Source organism: Syngnathoides biaculeatus, chromosome 5, assembly GCF_019802595.1.
Source record: "Syngnathoides biaculeatus isolate LvHL_M chromosome 5, ASM1980259v1, whole genome shotgun sequence".
In the NCBI taxonomy this organism is placed as follows: Eukaryota; Metazoa; Chordata; class Actinopteri; order Syngnathiformes; family Syngnathidae; genus Syngnathoides; species Syngnathoides biaculeatus.
Window position 1 is genome coordinate 8,188,705 of NC_084644.1, and position 11,644 is coordinate 8,200,348.

Genomic DNA, 11,644 nt, shown 5'->3' on the forward strand with positions numbered 1-11,644 from the left:
GTGAACACACCTCTCAAAAGCCTCAATGGTGTAGCTTATAAGCGGTCGCCCCAGTAACAAGCAAAACTGTTTGGGCGTCTGCAGCCCGGTCCGCTCTCCGCTGCCACCGGCAGGAAGAACTACAAACACCGGGAAGTCCACGCCAACTCTGGCCTGCGCGTGGTCGCTCTTCCCGTATTGACTGGCTAGGAAAGTCCCAGGATGTGCGGGCCCGGCTTGGTCCTCGCATGAACTGTCGACGCGAGGCGCCTCCATCATCTCCTTGGTGGAATGTCAGGACATTCCATGACCGATAAGTCCCATTTGATACGAAAGGTAATTGCATTTCATTGCGTTGTATTGCATTTCAGCTCAACATTTTACTTCCGCCCAAGACATTCAAAACAATACGCGTTTGATCTCTTATAGTAGAAGTACTGTCCGGTACTTTATATGTATCTCACTATTTCATATGTAATTATGCAAGCACATTTTTTGTTGTTGGGGAAAAAAAAGTTTTCTGCTAATAAAATACAATGACAATTCCCCATCATGATCCCAAAATAATGTAAACATTCCAAAATATTTTTAGTGCTCTAGAAATCAACCAAACAATTTTTTTGTGACGTAACTACTAAATTTAATGAATAACAGTAACTATTATTTCCGCTTAAAATTGTGTGATTTCAGCGAGCTTTATAAACAGAAAGAGACTTGTTCTATATTCTCGCGGGATTCCAGCCGACCCAGAGATATTTCGGACATATCGCGAGAGGATATAAACTAGACAAGAAAACTTTCCTTTCTGCGTGTTTTTTTTTTTTTTTTTTTTCTTAAATTACTTAGACTATACTATCACAACTGCGGTCTCGGGAGATGTTGTATAATCTTACTTGTTTCTTACTCGTGATATGAATAATTGTGATATTAAACAAATTAAAGTTAATTTTATCTTCCACATTCCTATTTGGAGCTTTATGAACAGCTGTAGTCTCACGAAATGATCAAATAATTGTCCCTTACCGGTGACATTAATGACGACAGTGGACCAGAAATAGTTAATTTTGCTTTCTTCTCTCCTATTTGGAAAGCATCACATTTGTGTTTGTAATTTTAGACGTGCTTGAGTCTCACTTTATGGGATTTAAAACTTTATTGGTAAAGCTTTTCTACACATTCGAGGCAATCGATATATTACATCATTATTTCTATACACAGGAGAATCGGAAAAAAAGAAAAATGCTCCAAACAAATGTAATTTGAGATATGTAAATGTACACAATTTAAACAAGTGTGGCTTGAAGCTCGAGTTACAAATGGGTGGAGTTTGGAAATATACAGAAATTTAGGCAATATTACATGGTGGAAACATTTCATTGGAATTATTGGGAATTTTTTTGAATTAAATGTGACTTGAGGGTAATTTCATGGAAATGATAAATATAAACCAGCATAAATATATACATTTTCATATTCAATTTATATTCTAATTTTTTTATTTTCAAGTGTCTTATCAAGAGGCAACCTTTAATTTTGTAAATTCATTGTTTTTGTTTCCATAAATTCTCATGAAAAGTTTCCAACTTTGAAAATTCCTGGAATAATGCAAATATATGTTTTAGCTGTTTCCTGGTGTTGGACATGGTCACACAAAACAAAACAAAACAAACACTTCAGCATACATATACGGCTACATTGGACATGCATTGTTTTCATCTGGTCTAAATAAAATTTGTGTTCACATTATCAAAATGGCAAAAAAGGCCTTCGATCCCCTCGAGTTTGGCATAAATAAAGTCCAGCCCATTGCCAGACATAATCCAGGTTGACCATGATATCACACATACTTTCGGATGCCAGAAGGGTTAGCAATATCTGGCTAATTCATTTTTCTGTTGCTGGATTTAATGGCACCAACGTGTTCTTGATGCTGAAATAACCCAAGCAAACCTTTTCAACATATCTGTGAGGAAACGTCTTCTACAAATCTGGTGATGGAGGTTTGATTCCGAGTATGTCTCTTTGAAAGTGGCTACTAAGTCTTGCGATCTTCTCTGTAAAATTATGCACAGTTTTTGCTCACACGATTGGTAATTGTTGGTGGACCATGTTGGATCCAGATGAGGATAAACTAGGCTTGAAACAGAAAGAATGCAGTAGTAGACTGCTTCGTATTCATTGTTTGTTTGGTTTTTATGTGTGTATGACCATCATCATTTAATATCACTCACTATATATTTTCATGTGCTGAGATGAGGGCTAAAAAGCTGGCCGAGTAGAGAAGCCTTGGCTTGATTGGCAAAGATACGGCACAATGACAAAGCGGACGTAATTGAACAAGTGCGACCTTTCAAAATTCAAACATCTCTCCCCACGCATAACTTTGTGCGAAGAGAAGTGGGGAAAAAAATAGATTAAATTGGAATAGTTGAGAGGTTGGCATACTTGAGCTAAATCTGCAATGACTTTTCCTAACATTACATGACCTTAGCCTCAAGGCTAGATAGCGGTTAGCATAGTATGAATTAGCTTCCCTTCTGCTAACCGCGTAAGCCTACATTTCTATTTCCTTTTGTACGTATGTTTAATATAATACCGTGGAAACAATTGACCATTAGCCAATTTAACAGGCTGGAGACTTTTATAAATGTGTGTGAATTAAGAGTAGAAGTTTTCCCACCCTGATTCAAAATTTGTGTGAGTAAATGGTGCAATGCAAGGCTAACGACCATGCTAACGTGAGAACGCCCGATCTCGTCAGATCTCGGAAGCTAAGCGGGTTTGGCCCTTGTTAGTACTCGGATGGGAGACCGCCTGGGAATACCAGATGCTGTAAGCCTCTCTCCCGGCTAAAATGCAGAGGGGTTGCGTCACGAAGGGCATCCGGCGTAAAACTGTGCCAAACAAACATGCCTTCATCTGAGATGACTCGCTGTGGCGACCCCTAACGGGGAAATGGTGCAATGTGGTAGACTTTATCCCTTTCGCCCATATTTTTTTTTTTTTTTTAACCAAACACGGGACAGTAATTCCAAATTCTCCAATCAAATTTGTGTATTCAAAAACTCAAAAGCTACTGGGACAAAAAATTTAGCTGACATGGCAGCTGCAGGTGTGTCCTGCGGACCGTATTCATGACATCCACGCAATGTATCCACCTTATCCACTGGATATTTCTTTTTTTAAAAAGTCAAAGAAAACTTTTAGAGAATTTCTGATGTTGCAACCCCAAGGGCAGCAAGTTTTTGTCCCGTTTTTCGGTTCAGGAAAGCATACAAGCAAGATGAAGTGGTCTTAAAGACTGGGAGTCCTCACAGTCCAGTCTGATGCCAGTCCTGGCTCATGTGCTTCGTTCCCACTGACTTCCTGCTCTTGGAATTGTGAAGGATCTGCTGCTGGGGTGGCGTCAGAACCCCCGACTTGTGTCCCGACTGGTTGTGCTCCCTGGAGAACCTCTTGCATTTACAAGAGGTCACCACGGTGATTTTGTAAGTTCTGGTGTTACCGTCGTGGCACTGCAGCTGGATGCGCTGAGTGCGGGTTTTGTCGTTCACGCAGCGCCACTCCGGGGTGATGCTGGGACTGGCGCTGTGGCGAGTCCAGAACTTTTTGGACAGATGGGTGCCGCCGATCCAGTTGTGAAGCATCTGAGTCGGGAGACACTCGCCGGCGCACACCAGCTCCTTAATGGGGTGGATGCTGGTACAGTGGCCGTCGGAGATGTACTTGGTGGACCTCAACTCTCTGCAGCCCATCTGGCTTCTCTCTGAGGGAACATATCCAGAACTCAATTTAATAATCATCATGATCTCACACAATCAGGGTCATGGTAGACTAGCAAAGTTTGTAAACAAGGCTAGCCTAGCATCAACTTTTTGTTGGTGTTTGACGCTGTTTGAGTTACAATCGACAAACATCATACCCCTAAAAGTACATTTTTCTTTTTTTAACCCCCCCCCCACCACCACCACCACCACTTTTAAGAATGCAGTCAAGGCTGTTGATTGAATTAGATTTTTTTTTTTTATGTTATTATGAAAATAACAGCAGCCGGTATGGACCCAGGCGTTTTTTTCACCCAAAAACATGATTTTGACGTTTACGGCTTTTCCGCATATCATCTAAATATGGCTCGAAACGAATTGGTAATATTGCCCCGGTCACTTCACTCGGTTGTGAGATGTTCTCTTCTTCGAAAAGAGCGTTCGTGTCCCATAGAAGGGGCCACAGCATGTTTTCAATGGGGAATGTCCCAGTGTGACGTCACGGGCAGGAGATGCAGCCAATATGGCGACCACTTGGATGTCGTCGGATGACACTTCCGCAACTTTGCGCATGGATGACGCGCTCTCTGCTCACATTTATTTTTTCGTACATACATTGAAGTGAATAATGTTATATGTATTTTTCATTGCAATATCTACTTTAGAATGTTTATAGGAATGGCACTTGGGCTTTAAGGAGGGCAGAAGATCCTCAAACTGCTCAACCCAAACACTTCGTATCCAATTATATAAGTTGAGGTATAAGAACAAACAGCAAGGAAATATTGGAATATTATTTTGTTTTCTTTCTCTGCAGGCTGCAGATCTTCCCCTGTTGTAACTCGAACCGGCATCCATTCATAACATCACACCACACGCCTCCCCGAAAATGGCCGCCGCTCCGTGACAGGCTTTGATGAACGGAGAGACGGGAACCGTCATCCCCGAGCGGCTGACGTCAAGTAGGATTTTACTTTTTAAAAAATTTTTTTTACTCTTGTATTCCATCTATAAATGCACAAATTATTTAAAGTAGCAGGGATCGTGGTCTGAGTTAATGGAATAGAAAACTTAAAATGAACATTTCACAGGCCACAAATGCTCATAATTGTAATATGTTCTTCCTCACGACTACTCACAAAATAAAACTTAAAAAAAAAAAAAGTATAATTCCGCTAATAATAATCCTGTACTACTTCAGGTTTTGTTGACTGTCTCCTATTTTTGGCGGCCCTTATCTAGCTACAATAAAGGGTAAAAACCCTACCCCCCCAAAGGGTAAGAACCCCAACAATAAACACCGCATTAGCACCTTTCTGACAGTGTCAATCAAAAGTGAGTTTGTAAAGGCAGGTGCATGTACTCTGTTATGCCATGACTGTGAAGGCTTTTTATCATTCATGCTGTACAGTAACTATATTTTTATGTCCTATTTACGTTTTTGTATTAGTTTTTTTTATACTGAACTTGTTTGACGATAGGCTACATGATTATTTACAGTATAATATACTATGATTAGCTTTCATACACATCTAAAAGTCAAATTGTATCATTTTTGCTGATTGAAATTGATTCAAGACAAGTGTTGGCAAAGCCTGGCCCTGAATTATTAATTAGGAATTAATTCATTACAAAAAAAATAAAGTTTTTTTCAAACAACGTATTTTACATACACATTTAAAAATTTTCTCTATTTTTTCAAACCTCATCTAAATAGCGTGGCTAATCAATAAATATATTCAAGAATACTTTTCCAAGTTCTACTACTGCTATTCATTTTTATGAACTTATCTCATAGATTTATTGTAGAGTACGGAATTTAAATAAAACATCGGTAAAAGCGGCCATTTTATGTATATATATATATATATATATATATATATATATATATATATATATATATATATATATATATATATATATATATATATATATATATATATACACACAAAATTTTTGTATTATTTATTTTATTATATAAGTAATAATGATCAATAAAATATATAATAAAATAAAATTGGAACACATTGGTATTTAAAAAACAAAACTACTAATATAATATAATTTTTATTATTTTTTTGTACTGGCCCATCAGTTTTCAAAATGACATCTGGCCCATCCCAGAGATAATAAGATCAAATATTTGAGATATTTATACAATATATTATTTTTAAATAATAATACAGGTATTTTATACAATTGACAATAAAATTTGTATTTTTACTTTTGCTCTAAAGTACATTTCAGAGTCTGCACCTTTTTATTGAGGTAAAGAGTTGAAAAAATAGTTCTACCTTTACCAGAGTATCTGCGTTTGTACTTAACTACAGTGTGTGAGTACTCTTGTCCCACCCCCCGACTCTTTGTAACCATATCATCCATGAAATGAAGCTCCTCTGTGCAAAGTCACGTGTGAACCAAAATATACGGTTATTGAAAAGTGTCCAAATATATACATGAAAATTTATTTGAATTTTGGAGTCCCATCAAAGCCGGCCCGTGTTTCTTCTTACCACCTCTGTCCCGTCCCGCTGCTCTCCCGCCGGCCCGAGCCCGGTTCAGGGATGCGTTTCCCGGCTTCGCGTCCTCCTGTGGTGGGCTCGTGTGCGGGAAGACGCTGCCCGCGTGCTCCGTGGCATCATTGTGGAGGGCCTGGCTGCTCCTCAGGAGGATACAAAGTAAAACCAGCGAGTGTGAGAAGGACTCTTGATGCATGGTGGAGGAGGAGGAGGAAGCAGTTAGTGATGAAGAGAAAGATGCTGCAGCTGGTTTTATATAGAGGAGGGGTTTTAAGGTGCCTGTGTCTGGGTGGGTCGGCACCTCGGGACACACCCACTTTTTCCTCTGTTTGACGTGAGAGGCAAATAACAGACTTGAGTGAATTATTCCATTGCATAAAAATTCCTCTCCAGTTCGGTCCATAAATATTGAGAACATGGCCACAATTCTTATCTTTTAAGAAGAAACATCTGGTACAGCGTTGGCCTCACAGTTCTGAGGACCCGGGTTCGATCCCGATCCTCGCCTGTGTGGAGTTTGCATGTTCTCCCCGTGCCTGGGTGGGTTTTCTCCGGGCTCTCCGGTTTTCTCCCACATCCCAAAAACATACAACATTAATTGGACACTCCAAATTGCCCCCAAGTGTGATTGTGAGTGCGAATGTTTGTCTCTATGTGCCCTGCGATTGGCTGGCGACCAGTCCAGGGTGTACCCCGCCTCCTGCCTGCTGACAGCTGGGATAGGCTCCAGCACTCCCCGCGACCCTCGTGAGGATGAGCGGCAAATCTTTATTGTTATGAACATGCATGCATGCACAGAAAATTTGTTCTCTGCATTTTACCCGTCGTGGTGAATAGCAAAAACTTGTTAGTGGAACACACTGGAGCAGGGGGCAGTTGGGTATTTCAGTGTCTTCCTCAAGGACACCACAGACTTGAGTCCCGGGGAGGCTGCAGTCAGTCTCTTGAACCCTGGTCTCCCACGGTGGTTGGTAATGATCTTAGCCACTGGTCCACAGCTCTAAACACCCCCACAATAGGCCAGAAATGAAAAGAAAAATGTTTTAACTGCACACTTTCTGCTTTAAAACCCATTCGTGGGCAGCGTCCCATTTTTGGGACATCATGATTTTCACTCATTATATCCTTCAATATATCAAAATATTGAAGTGTGTTAATCTGAAGCCATAATATGGTATCAGGAGAGGATAACTCATCAGTCAAAGTTAGCACAGAGTTATTTCCCTTTCCTTCCTGACCCAACATGGCTGCCTCAAGTACACATTTGAGCATTTTCTGAGAGAACAAAGGGAGAAAGGTCAGTATGCAACCAAGTTTGTCTTCAAAATTCTAATCCATCAGTATTATTAATGCGTAAGTGTCGTTCTAGAATAAGAATTAATTAATAAACATATCTCTAGTATGTACCACTTCACAGAGCTGATAACATACCCGTCCCGCGAGAGAGTACATCTTTTTTGCCCTTTGTTTTATGTGTTAAACGAAAAAGAAGTGTTATTTCCTTGATTGTGGCCTATTAGGTGACTTTTATCTCAGTAAGGCAAAAAATTGCCACCCCGCCCATGATTGGGTTAATTTGTTGGTATTTACATCCCAATCAGGTAAATTATGTATGAATTACAACAATTCATGTGGACCTCCCGTTTTTTAAGGGACCAAAAGTAATGACGAAATTACTTGCTCAACTATTCTTTGGCCAGGTGTGTGTCATGCCTTCATTTTCCTGTTTCCAAAGAACAGATGAAACGTCTCGAGTGTGCCCCAAGTACTCTCCCGCTCTCTACCTCCGCTCCAAAATCCAAATGACAGCCCCAAATGGGACAAGCCGAAAGAAAAAGAAGAATCCGGATTTGGAATCTGTTGCCGTCAACTCGCAACATGAGCCTCGAAATGGCGGATGTTTGTGAAGCAAGCCACCGTCAGGCTGAAAAATCAAAACGGAGAGATGGTAAAAACATCAGGCTTGGCCAAATCAGTTTGGAACTTTCTGGAAAAAAATAAAATAAGAAAGAACACACCGGTGAGCTCACCAACACCGAGAGAGCTGGAAGAACACGGAAAATAACTGTGGCGGATTACCAAAGAATTCTGTCCCTAGTGAATTAAACAACAGTTGGACAGATCAAGAGCACTATCCAGGATTTACGTGTCTGTGTGTTCCCCCCCCCCAAAAAAAAAAACAACTCAAAAAAAAAAGACTTCACCGGAGTGAATAATGAGGGTTCGTCACGAGCCTCAAAAACAGGAAGGCCAAATTAGAGATTGCCAAACAACATGTAAAAAAAAAAAAAAAAAAAAGAAAAGCCTTTCCAGTTCTCTGGGATGAGAATTTTCTGCGGAATTCCGAGTTTTTTCATCTGAAATTGTCATTTTTGTGAAACGCGTAAATCCGTTGAGAAAATTTGTAGGGGTGGGGTACGGCTTGAGGCGGTGATCAAGTCCGGCCGCCGGCATCTATCGGCAACGCTCGTCGTGAAATTTAGTCACAGCCGTGATAGCTAAAAACGGCTTTTGCTATCTGTTTCCGTTAAATTTGGTGTTTATAATAACGACAACATTTGGCAGCATTTTGGCGGTATTTCGTCAGTATTTTCACTCAGATATTAACATTTCATAGAGAAGCATTCTGTTTACTACGGCAAAGTTATAACTTATAGACATAAGTATGTATACGTTGTCGAGCGGTCTCCACGTTTGCCAGTTAGGCGAAAGTATTGGACCGAAAAGATGAAGATCGTGCCATGGATATTGATACAAACCACGGGGTAAAAAAAAACAGTTTCAGATGGGCGTGGCTTGAATAAAGCGTAACCGTGCAGATGGGAACAAAAACATTATCAACATATCTGACCGAACACATCCAAAAAGTGGACGTTCCCGGCAAAATGCTGTGTGCTCTGTGTTTCGATAGGAGCAAAAAATATCCAAACCAGGATGTAAATTTCTCAAATATTATATAATTGACAACTGGTAATACGATTAGGCCTATCTGTAACACAGGCCCTGTAGATCACGCATTTTATCGCTCATTTTTATTTTTCATGATCTTTCTCTCTCACTCTCTCTCTCTCTCTCTCTCTCTCTCTCTCTCTCTCTCTCTCTCTCTCTCTCTCTCGCTCTTATATAAAAAAAATTCCTTGTGTACTTATTTCTGAAGTATAATTTGTAAGTGCAGTAGCCTATTTGATATAAATTTTACTCAGTCTACATTTTTGTGTCGGAAGTTTGGCAAAATTATTTGGGTTGTTTGGCCTCATATTTTAAGTTTTCCAAATATTATGATTGCCCTGTATTTACACCGTTAGAAGTTACCAGAGGTCACCATTTAACAGTGTGTTTTATATTTAAAAAAAAAAAAAAAATTGAAAAAATTGTCCCCACCCCTTCCCCGCCAAAGGCAGACATTTTCAGTGTTTTTCCAAATTGCTCATTGTCATCCCCGAGTTGTGGAACAACATCCTATGGACAGATGAGATCAACGTGTACCAGAGTCATGGGAACTGAAGAGTACGTAAAAGGAAAGGAACTGCTAATGATCCAAAACGTTACCACCTCGTCAGTGAAGCACGGTGGTGGTCGCTCGATGCCATGGGCGTGAATTGTCGTCAATGGAACTTCTTTCCTTGTGTTTATCGACGGTGCAACTGCTGACGAAAGCGGCAGGAAGAATTATGAAGTTTTTCCAGACAATTTTATCACTTCGTATTGAGCCAAAGGCTTCAGAAATCATTGGACAGCACGTCACAGTGCAGCTGGACATTCACCCGAAGCAAAAGCAATCAAATCCTTTTTTTGGTGGAATGTTGTGCAATGACCAAAGTCAATCGACTGACCTGAATCCAACCGAGCATGCAATTTCCCTTGCTGAAGACAGCACCGAAGGGAAAGAACAAGCAAGAATTGAAGACGGGCCTGACAGAGCATCACCGGGGATGAAATCCACTCTCTGGTGATGTCTGCGTTTTCCAGACCTCAGGCTGTAAAAGTATTAAAATATCCTTATGTAGTATTAGTAATCAGGAAATGTAATTAGAGCAGGCAGCCGATTCGTGGTCCAGCATTCGCAAATTTGCTGATTTTGCAGATTTCTTTGGAAGCCTCTATTATTCAGTGTTTTTGTGCTCATAATTCATCCACTTATCCTCACAAGGTTAGCGGGAGTGCTGGAGCCAATCCCAGCTGTCAAAGGGCAGGAGGCGGGGTACACCCTGGACTGGTCGCCAGCCAATCGCAGGGCACATGGAGACACGCAGCGGCACTCACAATCACACCTAGGGGCAATTTAGAGTGCCCAATTAATGTTGCATGTTTTTGGGATGTGGGAGGAAACGGGAGTGCCCGGAGAAAACCCACACAGGCACGGGGAGAACATACAAACTCCACACAGTTGGCTCCGGGAATTGGACCCAGGTCCTCAGAACTGTGGGTCCGATAATCTCACCATTTGCTTCACCGTGCCATATATAAGTTATGTCTAAAATATTGATTTCGCACCAGTTCTGCCATCTTGGGGCCAAGGAACTATGTTGAAGTAAGAGGAGGAGCCTAAATTAGCAGTGGTGGTGGTGGAGGGGGGTGGGGGGGGGTGGGAGATAGGTGTGTTGGTGCAAATTGTCCATCCAGCGAGAAGCCGTGTTGTGGTCTCTTGATTTTCTTGTCCTGCGCAGGTTTTATTTTGAAAGATAACACCTGATGCTTTCAGCTCACAAATGTTGGACTATGGTGACACCTGGTGGTCAATTCTATTACTGTAGCAAACGTAGCAGTTCCCACCCTCCACTAGGGGGCCATGTTGTACTGCACAGTACTTCTCAACGCTATGCCGTTGGTCTATTAACATAAAAGAAGCAGCACATTGACATAGGTCACGATATTAATCCATCATCTATATGTTTTTAATAATTTTTATTTTTTTGGGAAGCTCAATAATCAACAGTAAAATCAAACTTGTGCCCAAAAGAAATGCATTAATTGTGAAGGCCTTGGGCAGAATAAAGTGACGTGGTTGTAGTACTTTTGTAGTATGAACACAAACATATTAATACATTAATTCCCCACACCAAACAGCAGAAAAAATTGACTTACTGTATACTGTATAATATAAATATATTTATCTGTTCGTGTGTGTTTTTGCTCTCCATGTGTTCCCGCCCAAATCTTTTTTACTTTCCCGAGATCCCCCGAAGAAGGCGAAATGAATTCCACATTTGTCAATTTGCAACTCTGTCACTGCTCCCGCCGCACCTCATTATGTAACATTTTATTACATCATATTTCATGTTCACTACATCTATAATGTACCATATTTGCATGCATTTAATGTTCTGTACACATCGAGGCTCTAATGTACCATATAAACATCATATATGCAGCTGATGCCAG

General features: G+C 40.6%; 2 protein-coding genes and 1 pseudogene across 5 annotated transcripts in view; 1 reads left to right on the plus strand and 2 right to left on the minus strand.

Moving 5' to 3' along the window:
• The window catches only part of crppa (CDP-L-ribitol pyrophosphorylase A), a 32,721-nt gene extending 32,463 nt beyond the window's left edge, over positions 1-258 (minus strand). For all 4 annotated transcript variants that reach the window (XM_061819576.1, XM_061819573.1, XM_061819574.1 and 1 more), the window contains exon 1: positions 11-258. In XM_061819576.1, the coding sequence (XP_061675560.1) occupies positions 11-258 (248 nt within the window). The remainder of the gene's footprint in view (positions 1-10) is intronic.
• A 945-nt stretch (positions 259-1,203) lies between these two features.
• sostdc1a (sclerostin domain containing 1a) lies at positions 1,204-6,672 on the minus strand. The gene is made up of 2 exons (XM_061819581.1): positions 6,257-6,672; positions 1,204-3,745 (listed from the first exon to the last, which is right to left on the minus strand). Exons 1-2 carry the CDS (start codon positions 6,663-6,665, stop codon positions 3,291-3,293), a joined length of 864 nt encoding a protein of 287 aa, XP_061675565.1. The 5' UTR covers positions 6,666-6,672; the 3' UTR covers positions 1,204-3,290.
• Positions 2,700-2,818, plus strand: LOC133501553 (5S ribosomal RNA; annotated as a pseudogene).
• Positions 6,673-11,644: the final 4,972 nt, after the last annotated feature.